This window comes from Pelobates fuscus, chromosome 5, assembly GCF_036172605.1.
Source record: "Pelobates fuscus isolate aPelFus1 chromosome 5, aPelFus1.pri, whole genome shotgun sequence".
Lineage (NCBI taxonomy): Eukaryota > Metazoa > Chordata > Amphibia > Anura > Pelobatidae > Pelobates > Pelobates fuscus.
This window is the reverse complement of record NC_086321.1, coordinates 133,354,721-133,377,254: the sequence shown is the minus strand read 5'-3', so window position 1 is coordinate 133,377,254 and position 22,534 is coordinate 133,354,721. Positions and strand designations below refer to the sequence as shown.

Genomic DNA, 22,534 nt, shown 5'->3' with positions numbered 1-22,534 from the left:
ACAAACACCTAACTATGTTCAAAGGCTGAGCCTAAAAACAACGCATATACCTCGGGAACAATTTCCGATGCGGACCAAGACTTTACCGATACTCGGTTGAGATCCCCTCTAGTGCCTACACCATTGCATAATCCATCCCATGCACCCCCCCCCCCCCCCATGAGATGTATATGCACGTATTATTACTTTTTGTTTCCCTATTTACATGAGGTACCCATGCACCCAACCATACCAAACAGACCTACGCAACAGACAAATTGATGGCACCCACCTTAGATACACCCCTCCGTCTCCCCGCCACCCCCAAGGTAAGGGGAATAGTCAAGATGCCACAGGCAGTACCCTGCAACGCGGAACCCCACACACACCTGATCAAACACAAACTAGAACCTAACGGGGGCCCATAGACAGGTACTCACTGACATCTGACACCACAAGCCTGACCCAAACCTGTAACAAGCATGTATGCTCTTAGGCTCCCAATTAAAGCCACACTTGGTAACCACGAGCATTCACAGACACCCAAACCTGGAGTATCCCAGGGAACTAACACACAACCCACCACACCTGTCTGCAACAGCACAACCCTGGGCGTGTCACCTAACTTGTCTACTATAAAAAAAAAAAAAGTTCTTAGTTTAACTTGTATACCAATCTTATAAACCTGTATAATGTTTTCACATGCTTTGACACTGTATTTAGATGCATACTTGAGACTGCTTGTCACAGCTGTCGTGGCAAGACAAGCATGTATGTTATTAAGCCATGCACTAAGAAAATAAAGAATTAAAAAAAAAAAAAAAAATGCAACTACCATGTTGTGAAAAAAAAAACCATTCAAAAAAATGAATGCTTCAGAGGCAAATATTCGCTTATAAAACACAAGTAGTTTCTTCCCCAATGCAATCCTATTTTCAAACTGAAGTCTATCTTGAACTGTGTTTTTAGTCAACATATCCCAACAGAAAGAAGGATGAACTATAATCTGCGGTGTGCAAATAAACATGAAAAAAAAGGTACTCCTGTCCTGTGTAATACTCACCCCTGCAGAATGCACCATGCATTTTGGTGCTCCAGTTGTGCCCGAAGAATACATAATGAACAGGGGATGATTGAAAGGTAACTGCTCAAATTCAAGTTGTGGGGCCTGATCCCCAACTTTTCCAGTTGCCAGGAAATCATCAAGGAATACACTAAACATGAAAAAAGACACAAAATAATTAAATGCCAAGTAACCCACCAACTCCCACCTTATCAACTGCAATGGCTTGGCTTACATTTCCACAAACTTACCATTTTGGTGGTGAATTTTGACATTGTGAATACTTTAATAATAATAATTTATTAGGAATATCTGTAGCTTTTACGACTAGCTGTATATTCATTTACACAGTAACATTTGTATAAGCAATGGAGTGAACTAAATCTATAACCCTTTGGCATCAAAGATTCTATTCCTGGAAGGGTCAACTCGGTCTACCAATCAGCAAGGATTAATGAACTGAGTTTAATACTAACAGGTGAAAAAAAGTTACATAAATTATATGCAAATTAAACTTGCCTTATGTTAGCTATTGCTGATGTGCTGAATTTATAGCAAAAGTAAAACTATTTTTAATGCTCGCGTTAGATCTGCAATTGATACAAGATAGTTAGGTTATGTGATTCAGGTCACCAATATCTTCTTTAAATCCCAAATCCCTAATTTACTATCCAACGAACTTTTGGATTTGCAGTTGCTAAAGAATCATTATATTCTTAGCAGATAGTTATCTACTAGAGAGAAGAAAAAAAAATGTGATACGTGTTGAAAAGTTCACATTAAAATCTGTATATGTCTATTGCATTACACTGCAGAATAGGGAATTAATTTCAATACTGTGAGGTCGCGTAAATGGGTAACTGCCACCTTACGCTATGAGAAATTGTATTAAAGGAAAAATAATTAAACAAAAAAAAATAAAAAAAATAGAGACACTAAGGGAGTCTGCAGACCAGAATATAAATTTCAATTTTCACTCATTATGAGAAGACAAATCTCCACTTCAAGACGTTCAAGTGAATGCATGTCCTAGAAATTTACATGAAAAATGTCATTGCATTAGCATAACAGCTGCTGAAAAGCTGTTAACTACATAGTGACCGAGGACAGTGCAGGAGAAGATCTACATTACAGGCCACCCATGGCCAATAAGGGGACAAAATGGCACAAGGGCAGGTTAACAGCAAACTCCATCCATTTGCTAGGGATGCTAGGAGTTGTAAGTCACTCACTAGCCTTATGTATACACTAAAGAATACCAGGCAAGTATTAACTAAATGTGTGTGTGTTTTGGAATTACCCAATGCAGATAGATTGATAAATATAGAAAGCATTCAGATAAGCAAAAACAAAACAAAAAACAAACATTATTCAACATAAAAGCCAATTATTACTATAAGGAAGTGGGTTTGGCTAGCTGTAATAGGCTGTAATAGGGCTCTGTCACTTCGCAGGTTCTGGTTTTAAGATAATCTTTGTTTATTGCTTTATTTTTCTCTGTTTTTATTTTTTAAATTCACCTTTGTTTTTAGCTATAAATAAAGAGATTCCTTTTTCGTCTGTGGAGCATGATATTTGGCAATATTTGGCAATGAGGGATGCTTAAGCAAAGTTCCATTTAATTAGTTAATGTTGATTTACCCATAATCCACCAGTTAAAAAAAAAAACAGAAGACAAACTGCAGATATAATGGACAGGCGACAACAAAATGCAGTTCCAGATTTTGAGATCCAACACGAAAGAGACAAGACAATAAATATAAATAAAGACAAATGGTAATGGGGGGAGTATAATCATTATGATACAGTGGGTAAGCGCAGAAAACTGAAAGAAAAAAGAAGAAGAATAGAAAAAACACACAGTGCAGCTTTAAGCCTGTGGTCCAGAGATTACTGTAAATCCATCCAAGTAATTTGAGAGTTTAGAAGGACTGTGAGTGTCAGACACAGCAGAAAAGTATCACAAACCATTGCCCTTTTCGCAATGAATGGGTTAATAAAAGTCACACCGGGCAAAACATTATTTTCCAAATCTAGCACAAGATAGTGTGTTGGGAGCAGATGCCTTAATGAAGAGAGCACAGGTTGTAATGTAGTATGCTGTCACGGCTATACAATTAGTATGGGGGATGATAATGTCACAATGCCTAAATGCTACTTTGTTTCCTCAAACCAAGTGAGACAAATGCATGCTCTTCGCTAATCTTTTCCGTTCCCTTTTCCCAGTAGATCAATCAGGGAATGTGTTCCTTGCACGTACTGATAATTATTGGAAAATAAAGGTAACATACGAGTGACACCGAAAAATACTTGAGAGGAATATAAAGCTGTCCTGATAAGGAAGCTGAATTAAATGGATTGGCTGTCAAATTTCATCTGACCTTTAAAACTGAAAAACACATTTCTTTAATAGGTTGGAAAAAACATTTTCCCTTGTATTGGGCATTGATGCACTACTATTTTGTACAGAAACCAGCAGTTCTTCACATGGGACACCGGTATTTTTGGTTTCCTCAATAATGCTGGTGCCTGAACCCATTACCTCTCGTACCTTGGGGTCTGATAGGTGCAAGAATATAAATCTCCATGCTCAACTTTTAGATAATGTGTATCCTTTATTCTACCACATAAACATAGGAAGCAAGTGATGTTTCAGCCTTAGTCATGCTTACATTTCCAAGCACTGTGTATGTTTACAGTAGCTTATTTATTTTTTTTTTAAAGTTTAATGTTTTCCTAAAAGTTTGATGTGAACCAGGGCTCTTCCCAACCTTCTTGATTCGCAATTTCAAGCTCAGGTTTCACTGCAAGATTTTGTTTTTGACTGCTCCGGTATGCCTTGATATGGGAGGTCCAGCCATATCAGAGCGGTAAAAACGAATCTTGCAAGTGACTCTGGCGAATTACGAAGTCGAAACTAAGCATCCACACGGTGACATGGAATGTCACATACTGAAGACAGCAAAGTGTTTAAGCTGCAGAGCTTGGTTCTGAGGAATGTTAAGTGGGTTTAAAACCAAAAAGGTCCCACCAACGGATTTTGTAAGCCCTTTTAATTCATTTTTATAGTGTATGAAATAAAATGGGTTTTGTGCTATTTTTGTATTTCTGTAATTCCATATGGCATGTTAATATTTTGGAGCCTCTGAGGAGTACTAACCGTAAACGAACAAACAAACGAGATAAGCCAGAAATTGTTATATCCTGTTCTGTAAAATGAACTTTAATCACACACAGGAGGCTCCTCCAGGCTCTAGAAGCCTATTCACATTGTCATATATTTTTTTTACAGAATTTTCTATTTTCAAATCGGTCAAAAAAATACCAAAGATGCATACAAGTGTAGCAACAGAGTGCAAACAGACATCAGGCATTAATTGTGAAGTACTTCCAGTGAAATCTCATTGTCAGGTAAACAGAAGAACTTTGTATTATTGCATTAAACCATCAATATCGGAAACCTTGTGCTAAGTTTCAAGGAAATGATCAACTAGACATTTTTTTCAAAAATAATATGGAGAGGGGGAAATATTGCCAGTTTTGACTAAATTTGGACAGTGTTGCCAATTTTCACCATATCTGGACAGTGTTGACACTAAAATGTTAAAAATATATATTTTAAGGCATACCGATCCCTTAAAGACAGAATACCTGTATTCTCTACAATAAATGATCACTGACTCCCAAGCTACTAACAAATTAAATCTTCAGATTGTTCAAGATTGATATATTCCACTATATCATACTAACATCCTAACGTCCTGCTATGAACACATATTGCACTTATCTCTAGAAGTCAGCTTGTGCATAAGAAAAAAAATCCCACTTATTAAATGGTGTAAGGAAAGGATTCCCCTGCAACCCCATGAACACCTTAACCCCTTAAGGACCAAACTTCTGGAATAAAAGGGAATCATGACATGTCACACATGTCATGTGTCCTTAAGGGGTTAAAGGATACCATTGTATTTAAAATAATGTGTAAAGAAAACCAATCACTGTTTTACAGAATGTCCAAGTTCTACAGCCAGATATATATTGGTATGGCAAAAGGCTAGACTTAGAAAACTCGTACCTATTCGGGATCTTGGAAATATCGATTTTTTCTTTTGGGTGTACATAAGGAATCACAACTACCTTTCTCAAGTCGGGCAATCCTGCAGAAAAAAGGAGATGTGGTATTGAATAGTCCGTTTAGTTGTCATAAAAAAAAATACACATACAGAATAGTAACATCTATAGTAACAGCAGAATTCTTTCTATTCAGAAATCAGAGATAAAAAATCATAATTTCAGCATATTAAAGAATATGTCTCTAAAGTTACCTTATTTACACAAATAAATGTATGTATTTTGCCATCAACAGTGTTTCCCTTGATGCATATTGATGGTGTATTTGCAGATCCCTATAGCTGCAATCCTCCAACTGAATTCACATTTCCAATAACTATGTTCAGCGGAGAAGTGACAAGCCACTCAGTATCCACTTCTACCACAGCGTGAATGACTGGAGTAGTACCAATTCCCTGAATTACTTTGTTGCTGATGGGAATGAAAGTTCAAGTGTATTGTACAGTAGACAGCAAATTAAAAATTAAAAAATGCTTGTGGACTAGTGTGTGAATGCACTCCTATAGGTGCAATAAAAAAACAGTACATTATATCTAGCCAAGTAAGTAGGTACATTTAAAAAGGACACTCAAGGCATCTTGTAGGCTTGGTGCAACGTGCAGGTTAGGTTACAGCTAGTTATGTTGGATATTATTTTTTAATTTCCTTTAGTTTTTCTTTTATTGGGCCATCCTTTAACTTATCCTTTCAGCCCATCCCTACCAACCTGCAGGGTATCCCTTTTTTATTACTCTTTTAATTAGGTAAAGGCAATAGAGCACCACAGTATTAAGAGGTGACGTGTTACAATAAATATCATTGAGGGCATTATACTCCAGAGCCTGTTGATTTACAATATACATGGAGGGTAAAACTTCTTCCAGGATTAATAGAAACCAAAAAAAGTAAATCCCAATACTATAAGATAAAAAGATAAAAAATAAAAATAGAAGAGTGCCAAGGGTCAGGGGATTGGAGCCACTTGAATCTCAGCAGCCAACTCTGCTGACCTTGTTAATACTCAAATGGTGACCAAATCTTATTAAATATAAATCAAATGTTTCTGACCTACGCTGTCAATATGTCCATCTGGTTTGTGTCTTTAGTCTTCAAAATGACCCCAACCTGCAACCATGACTGAGCCACAGCATGACATGCACCCAAATTGAGTATATTAAAGAGCCTCTGCTCCCTTGTGATTATACCCTCTATAGGTCGAGAAAACAGAAAAGCCAAGGGGTTAAGGGCAAAGTGCCTATAGAAAATTGTGGACACCAGTGAGCATTCCTCTGTCCAGAAATCTATTGCATGTGAGTAAGTCCACTACATGTGTATGTATGTACCCCTCTCCCCTCAATGATGCCAGCAGGTATCTGTGACAGAACTACCCATGCGACACAGCTTAAAAGGAGTATTATACCAGTGGAATAATGTTTTACAGGATTGTTACTGGAGAGTCAAATGCAAGATTTGGGACGGGCCTCCCAGATATCCTCCCAATCTCCTCCATCCAGCACCTCACCCAGGTTGACCTCCGACTGGTCCACATATCTAAGTTTCTCTTATTCATTAGATGAGGAGCATATATGTTGGTTTACGTGACTAATTCTAAGTATCCCTTTTTAGTCCAGCAGTTACTTTTCTACAGTGGACAAGGGAACTAAAACTACAATAAATCCTTACTATGAGCAAATCAAAAGTTAACAGGTGGCTTTATATATTCTGAACAGCCATTAGTACTACAATGTTAACAACGTGAATGCCTTTAGATTAATGGCACTACATCCATTCTGTAGAACTTTTATTAAAGGGACACTATAGTCACCAGAACAACTACAGCTTAATGTAGTTGTTCTGGTAAGTAGAATAGCTCCCTTCAGGCATTTTCATGTAAACACTGCCTTTTCAAAGAAAAGGCAGTGTTTACATTGGTGTTTACATTACCCCTAGGGACACCTCCAAGCAGATGGCCACTGGAGGGGCTTCCTGGCTCAGGACTGCACAGTAGGCAGCCCTGCCGTTCAGCATCCCCACGCTGTGCATAGGGACGCAGAATTTTCCTCATAAAGATGCACTGATTAAATACATCTCTATGAGGAGGTGCTGATTGGCCAAAATGGTGTTTGGCCCCGCCCCCTTGCCGATTTTAGCCAATCCAATGCTTTCTCTGTGGGAAAGCATTAAATTGGCTAAACATCAGCAATTTTGATGATGTCCCCAAGGGGGCGGGGCCAGCGCCAGCAGACCTGTGGAGAGCTGAAAGTACGGTGAATTTTAACCTATTCTGAGTGGGTTAAGGGGGTGGGGGCAAGCCACCTAAATGGTGGGTTGTCACTATAGGGTCAGGAATACATGTGTGTGTTCCTGACCCTATAGTGAAACTTTAACTAAACTGTACACTTGCAATGAGGAATAAAATAAATAAATAAAATCACACGGTGTACCTTTCACTACACTCTGTAGCTTATCCAGGTGTGCATGTTCCTTTCCATTGTAAACTACAGCTTCAACTGAGAAGATTAACTTTGGTTGAATTTGGGAAAACCTGTCCAGAACACCCTGCAGAGAGAACAAAGGCATTTTAATCAATTGGGAAGACAAACATAGAGGAGTTTGATAATTACATCACTTCACGATCACTGCCACAATGTAATTCTCTGGCATTAAAAAATAAATGTAAAAAAATGTAGACATTTTTTTAACCCCTTAAGGACCAAACTTCTGGAATAAAAGGGAATCATGACGTGTCACACATGTCATGTGTCCTTAAGGGGTTAAAAGAGCTGGGTTGACCGTTAACGAGAAACAGTCACTTAAATTAAACCTGCCACAACAAGATTCATTTTAATATTCAACATGTCCTAATAAAGCAAATATAGAATTTATCATGATAAACTTTATATTTCTACAGTTTGGGGTCTGTTCCAGATATCCTCAGCTGATGCCTCTAATTCCAGGACCACCATTCCTAGACGGCCTGTGGGGATTACACTGTTATAATACCCATAATACACTGCTAACCCCATGTCCCTCTCTGTCTGATTGATAACCAGAGGGTTGTAAGAAGTTTAATTTTAAACAGTGCCAATTTCTATTAAAATTTGCACAATAGGAAAAAAATAAAAAGTGTTTTAGATGTTTAAAGTTTTCCTTTAAATATTTAGGGCAAATTTAAACATTTATCCGAAAGTTATCTATTAGTTGTGTAAATGTTTTGTTGTTTTTATGTTACACTTTTTAATTTGATTAATAAAGTTGCTACTAAACTGAGATATGTCAAGGATTGACTCGGAAATTGTAAATATTAGGACAAATGACAAACTTGCAATAAATTTAAAAAAAAAAAAGAGGTCTTTCAACATTACCACCTGGACATTATTCATTAATTCCCCTTTAATAAATAACCCTACAGATATTTTTTTTAGTAATCCTCGCAAGATTTCAATGAAGTACCGACAGGCATCTGGCACACAACCAGGTCTACCGCATGATGTGGCTGTGAGCATTATTTTTTGGCAACTACAGCAAGTTGCTCAAGCAACATGGGTCCCATTAATTTCAAGAGGATCCAGCTCAAAAGTTCACCTCTCTTATTTGCTATCATGTGGAAAATAACTAGCAGCTGCTCTAGCATGTTGTATTCTGTCACTTCTGCAGCACATTTCACCCAAGTAAAACTTCCTTATTTATCAAGGTTGGTGATAAAAAGATAGTAACTCTCTTTGACACTCTTGATAGCTTACTTTATAGAGTCTGTAATTGCATCCGCACTCAGCAGTAACAGAGTAACACTGCACTCCTTCAGATTCTGCTTCAAATCAAACCACAGAGAACAAGTGTTCCGAAGTCAACTTAAGTTTTCTTCAATCTCAAAATTTGGCATGGACATCTATCAGTGTTCATTATACAAATGGGCTGCTTATAATTGTGGCTAAGCAAATAATTTCGCCTTGTAAACATTACTGCTCCTGTCAGCAACTGTATGGCTTAATCATGAAAACATAGGGTAAGTGAGTCCACTACAGAATGGATGTGAGATTATACACAAAAACCAGCAACAAGGACCACATTTCTCCAGTCATGTGCCAAAGACAGAGGTAATCATTTTCATTAACATTCACTCAATACAGATTCCAATGTATATCTGTAGATGTAAAGTTCCAGATCTGGATGTCTTTATCTAGGAAATGTCATGGAGCTCTATCTAGGATTCCATGAAGTTAAAGAGGTTACACAGAGCATCCTAAAGATTACCCCTTCTTTTCCTCTGACTTGTAAATTCTATGTATTTTTAGTGTGTCATTTTAATTATGTACACTTCCCAATCCACATTGTAACCAATATTGTGATATTTATATTTTCTCATTAGATAAAATGTATACATCTTACAGTACTGAGCACTAATAAGTGGCCTAGACTACCGGTATTTAAAAAAAAATGTATTAAGGGGTGAGATCACGATTTGCTAAAATGGCCAAAATATAGGGAATAATACTGTATTTATTGCAGCATTATTCCTTGTATTTAAACAAATGTGGAAGGATCCGTTTGACCGCAAGGAGTGGAGCAAACAGCACAGGTATCTCTCAAACGTAGCGTGGGCGAGCCATGGCCCGTGGTAGAGGAGCTGCTGAATCCTCTACCCAGTCTGACAGGAAGTACTCACTGAGAGCGCCAAACTGCATCCTGCCAGACTGGGGAGAGGTTACAAGAGATCCTCTACCACGGTCTGCAGCTCAGTCACGCTACATAGGGGAGGTGAGCTGGCACAGGGGGGAGAGTATGAGACACATGGAGGGGTGATGGGATAATGAGACACATGGAGGGACGGAGGGGTGTGGGGGTAATGACACACATGGAGGGACGGAGGGGTGTGGGGGTAATGACACACATGGAGGGATGGAGGGGCGAGGTGGTAATGAGACACATGGAGAGACTGAGGGGAATAAAACACATTAAGGGGCTGGGGGAAATGAGACACATGAAGGGGCTAGGGGGAATGAGAGACATAGAGAAGCTGGGGTAAAGAGAAACACAGAGGGAAAGGCAAGGGAAAAAGAGACACAGAACGGAGAGAAAGACACAGAAAAGGCAGGGAGAGGGGAGAGTGATGCCCACAAACAAACGTAGGAAGAAAAACAAACACATACACAGGTGAAATAAGAGACACACAAAGAGTTGGGGTAAAAAGAGACACACAAGAGGGCTGAGGCGAGTAAGAGACGTGTAGGGAAAAAATGGGGGATAAAATATACTAAAAGGAGGTAAGACATTCAAAAGAGGGGATAAGAAATTCAAGAGTAAGATTAATGGATACACATGTGAAGATGCATTTTTTGAGGAGAAATGAGGGGGCCTGCGCTCCATGTATCAGTTAAATTTGAAGTGTAGTGTACAAAATCCCTCCTCTACCTTGTGCATGAAGTCATACGCAAGGGTCAGAAGGAAGACAGAAGCGCGCCAAGATTAACCCAGTATTAACATGCATTACACAGCTTAAAGGCGATATTTTCTCTCGGTGAAAAATGAGTGCGGCCTGCACTCACAAAATTAATGATAAAGTGGCCCACTGCAGAAAAAACTTGGACACCACTGCTGTAATATAGAACTCTATAGGCTAATACATTGTGTTATCTAACATGCTCTCTATCTTGCAGAGAGTACTAGAGGGTTTATTTGTTAAACGTTTAACTGTGGAGAATTATGCAAAGCGGTTTATTCAGTAAACAGTAAACTGAATCAGCTACTTTGACCTAAAAACTTGGTTAAATTTGGTTCTAGGTTCACAAGAATTTACCAAGAAACTGCAAATGTTTACCCATATCTTAATTGCAAAATCAGCATTTTGGCCTGAAAGTTGTAGTTCCCTTGTCTATTCGTTATCGATAATACATTTTGGAGACTTGGATTGTAGAGTAGGTAACACACCTCACTGGACAGTCACAGAAAGTCTGTACTAGGGAATAAGAGGAAGGCTTACAGTGGTTGCGGCTATTGCAACCAAGATTTCATATAGCTCCAAGGAAAATACGCCAAATAATTTACATGAATATTTTTATTTGGAGGTTCATCTGCTAAATTGTTGAGGAAGGGTTTGTTTTTTTATTATTTTTTTTATAAAGTGTTCCTTGACTGATTGACTTCCATTTAGCTTGCAAGGACAAGATCCATAATGTGCGCTAGAGTGAGGAAACCCAGGCTCACTCTAATAGGGATATTTACTCAAGTGAGAATTTAAAGTGAATTTTAAAATTAAGGTCAGAGTAGCTGAACTTAAGAATTTTTCCGGCTTGGCTATTTTGAATTAAATTTAAAATTAAATTCTTGTTTTAGTGAATAACTGTCAGGATTATAGTTGATCAAGCACGCAGAATAGTATCACACCTAGGACTAAGGATAACGTATAACCGGACCTTAGAATGGCCAGACTTAAAGGACCACTATAGTGCCAGGAAAACAAACTCATTTTCCTGGCACTATAGTGTTAATAGGTCACCCCACCCTCATGGCCCCCCTCCCGCCGGGCTCTCAATGCTTTCCTATGGACGCTGAAAAATCACAGTGAGAAGCGCAGAAGCGCCTGTCAATGAGACAGCCACTAGAGGCTGGATTAAACCAAATGTAAACATAGCAGTTTCTCTGAAACTGCTATGTTTACAGCTGCAGGGTTAACCCTAGAGGGACCTGGCACCCAGACCACTTCATTGAGCTGAAGTGGTCTGGGTGCCTATAGTGGTCCTTTAACGTACCAGAGAATAGTCAAAATACTTGCCAGGTCAGGGACACAGAATGAAACGCAACGATGAGGAAAGCCAGAAGTCAAGGGATACCAGAAATCAGGGAAGTCTAAACAAAGTCAGATACCAGAAGAAACATCAGGAACAAACTCTCAGATAAACAGCTTGTGGAAACCACGACAGGGCACTGACAAAAAGGTAATATGGGTTTAAATAACCCTCTTTAGACTGTCCCTGACCTCTGACCCTAAAACGTGCATGTGCGTCTATGACGTGATGTCGCACGCACGTTGGCGCCATCTTTGATGTTGGAGAGGGAAGTTTATTATGAAAATCTGAACCGCAGTGGCCAGCGTTACTAAGAATGTCGCACCCGCTGGGGAGCGGACGCAGGGAGACCAGGCAGCTGCCCGCCACAACCAAGGTAAGTCTGATACATCTGTCGGTGTGGCTACCTACTTTATGTGCAGCCACGTCGGCAGAAGAGCCGGGAGCCGTAACAATAACCCTGTAAGAATTGTATTCTGAAAAATCCTATCATTGGACCATCTCATTATGACAGCGTGCTCATTGCACCCAATTAATGGGACACTCTAGACACCAGAACCACCAAACACTGCGATACTGGTGCAAGCAGTGAAGTAAGGCAAGTAAAACATTTTAGATTATTATTATTATTAGTAGTAGTAGTAGTAGTAGTAGTAGTAGTAGTAGTAGTACTGGCATTTATAAAGCGCCAACAAATTCCACAGCACTGAACAATTGGGAAAAAGACAAACACAATAAGAACAGACCGATACAACAGGTAGATGGCCCTGCCCGTGAGCTTACAATCTAAAGGTTGAAATGGGGGTATGAGACAAGAGGTAGCAGAGGAATTTGTATGTGATGGCAGAGAGAGTTAATGTTAAATAACCAAATTAAATAGTCATAATTAAACTCTAGTGTTCAAAATCACTTTTGGGTGGCTATCCTAAATAATGCATCACAGTTTCAGGAAGGAATCAGAACATATTCTATGGACTTCTTACACTCTATGAAAAAACAAATGTGGGCAAAATAGGTGAACAAACCAGTATTCTCATTTTAATATGTGAATTTTTTTATTAGATAGTAGCCAAGAACAAGGACATAAGCAGAAGATGGACTTTTCAATAAAAACTTCCTTAAGAAATGTATTAAAGAATAATAATAAAAAAAAATAATAATTAAATAGGAAGAAGACCTTCCAAGTGATACATAAGTCAATGTACCATGGAATTGTATTGCTCTCCGGTGGTAACTTGGGAGAACTGCAGATTTAAATGTACCTATATGTATAAATCTTAAGAAATTTCCAGAGATAACTCCAGATCTTACAAGGAACACTGATGGATCATATGATTAGTAAGTTTCCACCAAATGATATGTTCAGCAAAAGGATTATTCATATTTACAACTGTGTTAAACAAGTATGGTATACATTTAGCAGAATTGTCTACTTTCATTGAAATCAAGCAGACAAATGTTGGAACCAACATTTTTTTTATTTACAATTTTAGAAACATAAACTACTTTATCCTATATTCCTCAGTAAGAGACCAGAGCCTTTTCTTTAATTAAATGGGAACTACAGGCACCAAAACAGGTTTTGCTTAACGAAGTGGTTTTGGTGTATAGATCATGTCTGCTACGGAATTTGCTGGAGCTATATAAATAAAATAATAATAATAATGTAGTCTCACAGCTCAATTCTAGGAGTTAAATCACTGTTTATGCGCCCTAGTCACACACCCCTGCTTGTGACTTCCTGTAAACAGAGATCAAATGTTTAACTTAATTAATTCTAAATTAAACAGACTGTGCAATAAATTATCTCATGCTTTGTTAGTAACTTGCTACAGCCTGCAGGAGCCTCATTTGTGTGATTAAAGTTCGGTTTGCAGAGAAGGAGATAAAAACTACTAAAGTATGTTTAGGATCGGATTGAAAATGAAACCATTTTTTTCACATGTGAGTCACAGCCAGGGGAGGTGTGGCTAGGGCTACATAAATAGAAACAACAGTGATTTAACTCCTAAATTGCAGTGAATTGAGCAGGTACACTACAGAAGCATGATCTACTAAAAAAACTGCTTAATTAAGCTAAAGTGGTTTTGCGGACTATGGTATTCTTTTAACATTATCCTTAAAGACCAAATACCAATTCCTCAGATTGGAAATATGCTTGTGATATGTCCATCATGTCCCAAAGCTGTATTACCTAAGGTTATTCCAACCGCTACCTAAATGCTGTCAAAAGCTGTGTACACAGCCCATAATAAGCCAGTTTGAGATGTACACATTATAAATACATGTTTTGTTATTGAGAGGACATTCCAATATAAAGGCTTGATAGTACTGAAGAAATATTAAAAAAAAAAACTCTAAAGTTACAAATGACTTGATCAAGGTTGGGGACATTTAAGATGGCCAGTATGGAACAGGACATACATATCTAAGGAAGGCCGTAAGAAAGCCGTACAAAAGTATGGTCTCTGAGCTTACATTTATTCATAGGCTTTAACTGGGAACTAAATAAAAAATTAGACAAAAATATAAAACCAGTAACTTTTACATAGCTAAAGATGTGCAAAAAAGAAAAATGTGTTTAATATATATATTTTTTTTTTTATGCTGTATAAATATCTGAAGTCCATTATACAAGCCTTCCTTTAAAAAAAAACAAAAAAAAACTCTCTGCTCTGACATAAACCTGGCTCTAATTCTCTACTCCTTCTTATAGTATCATGAAGCTATGTCTGTTTAACTCGTTCCCCATCCATCCACAATATAAAGTGATCATTTTGCTTTTTCACCACAATCATCTCTGTTCCCGAATAGACTGATTACCCATTTTGCGAACTTGAAACACTGTTAAAATACAAGTTATTTTACATTCAGAGCTCTCGCACGGCTTAAAAGGCTCATGGAGTATGCTGGTAACATTACCACTTCTCAGCCAGGAGGTGGCAGTCTATCTCTGAAATCACAATGAGAATATTTTTTTTTTTGTAAACAGGAGAGGGTATGTTGCTATCTACTCCTAGGCCCCCTCTACCAAGTTTGCCTGGTACCACCAAAGGGCTTCTTCTACAGAATGTAGCAAACAGGAAGACATTCCCATATGCTTCATACCGAGATAAAAAGGTATCCACTAATAAGATACAAATTTATCCAAACTATCGCCTCAATTTAATATTTTTTGGATAAACTTTTAAAATGATTTTATATTTTTAAAATATGTTTAAACATGATTTTTTTTTGTAACTTTATTTAAAAAGGTTATCCAAAAGTGCAATCATTTTAACCAACATTTGCATCAATAAAGGAAAGTTATTATCTCTTTAAAATACACAGAATATCTGTATATGGCAAATGTATTGACATTGGCTTCCTTCCCGTATTCTGATTGCACACCTCTAACATTTATTTACATAGTAAATATAAACCCGATATATGGATGTGGAAAAAATTAAACAGGATTCATAGCTTCATGGCGCATAGGTTAAGTAAAAGAAAAAAAACAAAAGCCCGTAAAAGAATATCCACTGTATCTTAAATAAAAAAAGATTTACAATTTTCTTTCAGGAACGGTTTGGTGCACACTACACAGGCTTATGAATGATAGAGAAAGCTATATATATTTTGGTTATTTCCTCCCACCTCCCTCCATTGAAGTAATATATGTTTTTTTTAAACTCCATCTCTCCTCATCCCTCTATATCAAGATTCTTGGTTGCGCCCAAACTATTGTTGGTATGGAAGGTCATGGGACTTACCTGTGCCTACGCAGATACCAGTTCATAACATGTGTGGCTGCACTCACTGTTGTGGCCATTATAATTATGTTGCATGCACATAATTTCTTGGACATGGTTATATTGTATCCTCTCTACAGTTTTTTCAATAAAGTTACAGTGTATCACTGTTTAGGCCAGGATACATATTTATCCAGTGTCACTATGCTTTCCCTATAAATACCTTTTCTTACCTCTTTTTGGTACACACCCAAGGTATATATTTTGTACAACTAGTGTTCTTTTCCAAATACCAGTCTGATTGGGAGTTTCCCCTTATCCTTGTTTAGAGGGGAACTATCCAATCTACATATTTCTTTGCATATCATACGTAATTACAAGGGTTCAAGCCCATACTTTAGGTGGAACTGGTACCACCGCCCTGACCCCACATCCCGGTCCCCAACTCAACAGTTTGTTGATTAGGGACGACGGGATCCAATACATAGTACTCCTATCTAAACCTACACGGGTTCAAGACCCACCTTTGGTCAGAAGAGAGGCTTTCACTCTAAATAACAAACTAATGGCAGGTTTCCTAGCAAATAAACCAAACGCCACTAAATGGTGCCAAGACGCAGAATTAATTTTCTCCGAATCTGATTTCCAACCAGACGATTCAAATTATACCCTGACAGCAGGCTTTAATTCTCTTACACATCTATATAAACAACAAATCAGGACAAGTTGGGAGATAGCCTCCTTGGAGAATTATTTAAAAAAAAGCTTAATACCAAGGGGACTTAGAATCCCAACAACCCCCAGTTCACATATAGATGAAGAGGAATTTACAAAAGAGTGGGAAGAAGCAGCAAGCCAATGTTCGGCACGATTTATGCAAATCATTTGTAAATTTGAGAGTAAAAAATTAATAGAAATTGAAAAAAAGATCGAGAGTGAAGTAGATAAAATCCAACAACTCAAAACAGACCCAGCATTTGCTCCCAACGAAAGTAAATTGCAAACTAATCTAGAAAAATATCAGTCCATAATAAAACAAAGAAAACATCAAAAGTTCCTAAGAGACCATAGGGATTTTAAGACGGGTAATGTGTACAAAAGGTTCAATACTAATAAAAAAAGAAGGGTCGATAGTGATCAGATTTCAACCTCAGAATATGAGTCCAGTGAATCCGAGACAGATCTAACAGTGACCCCCTCTACCTCTAGTGACAGCAACAGGGGGATCCTTAAAAAAGGAGTCACTTTTTTAGAGAACACGCAGGGGGAAAATCGCCCCTTTCTGAGACCGAGACCCAAAAGACCATACAACAGGAGGAACCGGTACTGAGGGACAGACAAATCGTCAATTTATCCAGTTATACTCCAACTCCACCAGAACTGGATTTATTGGCGAAAGGCCTGTCCTATATCCCTATACCACGTTTCGATAAGTTTGTCTGGGTTAAGGATATCCATTTGTTTGCCCGAAAACGTATTCTGCATAAGAACTATCTCTTAAACGAAGAGAAAAAAGCCAAAAATTTAGGTCTGGAACTTAGGGACTACCGTTTAACTATGATTTTAGCTGAATTACTAGAAGAGAATGATACGACCGAATTAGCTAAATATCCTCAAACAACTCTGAGGAATAAAAGCCGTTTCTGTCCCAGACTAGGAGACTCAAAATATGTTGAAACTTTTGTGGAACTCGTATGTGATGAGATTGAGAAGATCGCCCCGAGTGAAATAAGTTACAAACCCAACTCCAATCTAACTGCAAGGGAGTACAGGGCTCTGAAGGTTTTACAAGAGAATCAGGCAATAACAATCAAACCCTCTGATAAAGGAGGCAATATTGTCATCATGGACACCTCAAATTATGTCGAGATGAACAAACGGATTCTTGAAGATCAGACTACTTATAAAATCTTAAAACAAGATCCTACTCAAATATTTTTAGGTAAACTAAAAAATATCTTGACACAAGGCCTTCATGACAATGTTATTTCGAAAGATGAATTCAATTATATGACCATTGGTAGTCCCCGTATCTCCACTTTTTACAGTTTACCCAAAATCCATAAACTGTATAAAGTACTAACAGGTAGACCCATCGTCTCAGGAAATGACAACATGACTCAAAATGTGAGCATATATTTGGATCATGTCCTGAAACCTTTGGTAATTAAACTCCCATCTTATCTGAGGGATACCAAGCAGACGCTATCAGTCCTGACTCAGGTTCAACTACCAACCAACTCCCTAATCTGTAGCTTGGACGTTGAGTCCCTTTACAGCTCTATCCCACATCCTCTAGGCATCAAACATACAGAATACTTCCTGAGGAAGAGAGGTGCACATCTGGACAAACATACAGATCTTGCATTGAATCTTTTGAAATTCGTGCTAACCCACAATTTTTTCCTTTTTGATGGGGTGTTTTACCACCAGGTGCAGGGGACTGCTATGGGGACGTCGTGTGCACCCTCATATGCCAACCTGCACCTGGGTTGGTGGGAGGAACAAGTTGTGTTTTCATCTCCTCCTAAGAATCCCCTGACCCAGTATATTCACCTTTGGAAAAGGTATATTGACGATATTATAATCATCTGGACTGGGTCAGGGGATCAGTTCCTCCAATTCGTGCAAGATCTCAATATCAATGATCTTAATCTTAGATTCACTGCCGAAATCGGCACTCCCTCATTAAGTTTTTTAGATCTTTTTGTATCCCCAGATCAACAAGGCAGGATAAAAACAAACTTGTTCAGGAAGAGCACAGCAACTAACAGTTTGCTGAATTGGAAAAGTCACCACCCAATTCAACAGAAAAAGGGGATCCCAATTGGCCAATACCTGCGCCTAAGACGCAATTGCTCAGATACAGATGACTTTAAGATAAAAGCAAAGGAATTGCGTCAGATGTTCAGGTCCAAAGGATACCCCAACAAGTGTCTCAAGAGGGCATACCATAGGGCTCTCCTAACAGAACAGGAAAGTCTACTTAGAGAAGACATAACCTCCCCCTCAACTACAAAGGAAACAGAGCAGAAACAATTAAGATGTATCGCTACGTTTGACGCCGGTTGGGAGCAGGTTAGGACAATCATGAACCGCTTCTGGCCCCTCTTAAAACAAGACGCACAATTGTAGGATGTTCTCCCTGCGCATGCCTCCCTAACAGCCAGGAGAGGCAGGAATTTAAAAGATATGCTAGTGCACAGCCACTTCCAACCAAAGAAATTACCAACACATTGGTTGTCAAACAAAATCAAGGGCACATACAGATGCGGAAGGTGTAAAGCTTGTAGTCATATAAGCTCAAGCTCAAAAACCTTCAGCAACAGTACTCACACAGAAAATTTTGACTCCTTGTCATTTTTCAACTGTAATTCAAAGGGGGTGATTTACCTGATTACATGTCAATGTCAACTCATGTATGTGGGAAAAACCTTCAGACCCCTGAAGAAGAGGATTCTTGAGCACATTAATTCGGTCAAAACAGCAAGGAACATTGAAACTCCTGTTTCCAGACACGTCAAAATCGCCCATAACGGGGACCCCAATGTCCTCAAATTTTTGGGCATCGAACTAATTAGACCGGACCAAAGAAAAGGCAACTGGGATCAACGTCTTAGAAGACGTGAATGCTACTGGATATACCGCCTAAAGACACTGTCCCCCAGGGGACTTAACGAAGGGTTTTCATACTCTCCTTTTATCTAACAAAGCCTCTAAAAATAGCATCCTTTAGAACATTTAACAATATTACCGCTATACTTGGGTGGTCCAATTTATCTGTGAATATATTCTTTTCTTTAACGTAATAGGTTGTTTCACCTTTGAATCACAAATATATTTTGTTTTGAAATTGCCCCCCCCCCCCACTTCCCCCCCCCCCTCCCCCCTCCCCCTCTTTCTCTCAAAGCTGCCTCTTCCATTCTCATATGAAAGATTAAATAATAACAAACCCATATATTTATTGTCTAAATCTGCATATACTCATCTACCCATAAGAGATTATAGAAGATATCTTTAGCAATTCAAGCTAATAAAATAACTAATGAGTCTATTCTTTCAATATACAAAATATAATTTAAGACATTTCGTTCTAATGACTGAGACATAAATAATTGGTTAGCTTATGCCACTATTTTTTCTAGCGATCGGCAAATATGTCCTTAAGTATGAGTTCATCTCCATATATCCCTATATAAATTCATCTAACATAAATAGTAAAGTGATTACTAATACTTTTGTGTCTAGTATGGAATTTTTCCGAGATCGCCGCCAGTCTGGGCACTGAGGTAAATAAACCAGATGCCAATCATTCTGACACAGCGGCTGATACTCCGCCTATAGTTAATCCCACGTGGTCGCGAAGTGACACGTCACTAATGATGATACTGACGCGGCGGCTTATACTCCGCCCACAAGTAAGTCCACGTGGTCGCACGGCGACACGTCACTGATGACGAAACCTCCTTCATCTTGTCTGATTGGCTAGCCTACATTTAAATACCGAGGGGGTTCGGGCGGCAATTTCTAACCCCTGACGAAGGAGTCTAGTACTCCGAAACGCGCGTCGGGTTTATTCTGTGGATTCCACTCACTCACTCACGGAGCACATCAATATGCACGAGGGAATCCTTTTCTTGGCACTTATTCACTTATTATTTTTTTCGTTAAATTAATGATTGCTGGCTGTTCTATAGAAGCTGCATTAGTTGGATAATGGCAGTTTAAGGGGACAGAGCATAGTGATCTAACAAGGATAGAACACCCACGAAGGTGTTGGGGGGAGTCGATAGGAGTTTAGCATAGTGGTGATTATTGGGAATTTCCATCCCTTATCGAACTGTTTACACCACTACCTCTACTCAATCTTATCTACTCTCAGCTTTGTTAGGCAACCTTTACTATCTATAAATAGAACACCCATGAAGGTGTTTGGGGGAGTGGACAGGAGTTTAGAACAGTGGCGATTATCAGGGATTTTTTCCTCTATTTAACTGTGGATACCACTGTATATATCCCATCCTACCATCCCTCGTTCTTACTATAAGTAACCCCAGATTCTCTATTTACGGACAGTTTGGGCACCTCTGCTCAGACTGTGCTATACTGTCCCCACTACCCCATCTATCTAACTTCTATATGTATTTAAGGTATAAAATTGTTTTCCTCTCCTCTTTGTGGATTACTCAATAGTAAGTTATCTCTATATCTTAGCATTTATATGCCTTTATTGTCATTCGGATACTGAGATCTTTCCACTTCACTAAAGGGGAGGTTTCCTAAGGGCTCTAAGCATTTCTTGGACATGGTTATATTGTATCCTCTCTACAGTTTTTTCAATAAAGTTACAGTGTATCACTGTTTAGGCCAGGATACATATTTATCCAGTGTCACTATGCTTTCCCTATAAATACCTTTTCTTACCTCTTTTTGGTACACACCCAAGGTATATATTTTGTACAACTAGTGTTCTTTTCCAAATACCAGTCTGATTGGGAGTTTCCCCTTATCCTTGTTTAGAGGGGAACTATCCAATCTACATATTTCTTTGCATATTGCATGCACAGTACTCCTTTATGCAAACCTCAGGATTCTGCTCTGATCTAAACCTGGTTCATACCTTCCATTCCTTCCCTCCTGTATCATTTCAACCAGTACTATATTCCATCCTTCTCCTTGCTGTTTCTCTCTTCCTACTATCCATCTTTTGCCTTTGGATACTTGAGATTTCATTTTCACATATGGTCTGGCATATGGACCTTGTATATTGACCTATATCCATAACATCTGCAAGACCTAGCATGTGACATCCATGTACGACCAACCACTGAAAATAAATCCTTGAGTTAATGCAGTTTATTTCAGCCCTTACACATCCAATTTCATCATGTGAAGAAGAAATGATGACACTTACGTTGACTCCAAAGTCAGGAGATGTAGCACTCCAGATTGCTCCAATACTAGCTGCAGCCAGCATTGCTTCAACGGTCTCAATGCTATTTGGAAGATAACCTAAAAACCAAAACAGCCCATTTAGAATGGTTACTAAAAAAAAAACTGTAGCCAAAGTAATTTGGCACCACCGAAAACTGCATGCTACAAAAATGAAAACAATATGCATACAAATCTTTACACACTGCATAAATGGTCATGATTTGTATAACCTACCTGACATTTCAGGAGACCTAAAATTCATCACCATAAATGCATGTAAAAGGCATTCTGTTCTTTATTTACACTTTATATTCTACAGTATGGCAAATCAGGATATGTGTGATTGCAGGGATAATGATAAATACAGCTTGCTGGCTTCAAAATTTAGCTTAATTTGTTGAACCAAACAAATGCATATGTGTTAAGTATAAATAGAAGCAAAGTAAATATAATATTCAAATTTCTGAGAAGGATGGTTCACATGAAATGATATACCGGATTTACTCGAATGTAATGCGACATCGAATCGAATGCGCACCTCAATTTTTGAAACCCGGAAGCTGAAAACATTTTTTGCAGGCAAATGTAATGCGCATTTATACTAGTATACAACATTGTGCTACAATGAAAATGTTTATTGCCATATACCATAGTAACATTGATGGTATTTCAATGTTAAGTTTATTCTTTCTTTTTTCATTTTATTTTTTTATTGTGGTCTCAAAGTTGTACTATGGTTGCCATTTGGCAACAACTCTAAGCATATGTAAGGGGTAGTTTGCTTTTGTTTTCTTAATTTATCTATTGGGGTCTAAATGTTGCACATTGCTCTTTTGCAACAACTCGTTTCGTTAATAAACCACTATTTTTTCTATTGCTATATCAATCAACTGTCTACAATCGAATGTTAATGCATTGGCTTGACTAAGCAC

The 22,534-nt window shown here is 38.3% G+C and overlaps 1 protein-coding gene across 1 annotated transcript in view; it reads right to left on the bottom strand.

The window, feature by feature from the left end:
- AACS (acetoacetyl-CoA synthetase) overlaps window positions 1-22,534 on the bottom strand; it is an 82,659-nt gene that overhangs the window by 33,135 nt on the left and 26,990 nt on the right. The window contains exons 5-8 of the mRNA XM_063454336.1: window positions 21,583-21,680; window positions 7,597-7,711; window positions 5,118-5,199; window positions 1,043-1,193 (exon numbers count right to left, since the gene is read on the bottom strand). Coding sequence (XP_063310406.1) covers window positions 1,043-1,193; window positions 5,118-5,199; window positions 7,597-7,711; window positions 21,583-21,680 — 446 coding nt within the window. The remainder of the gene's footprint in view (window positions 1-1,042; window positions 1,194-5,117; window positions 5,200-7,596; window positions 7,712-21,582; window positions 21,681-22,534) is intronic.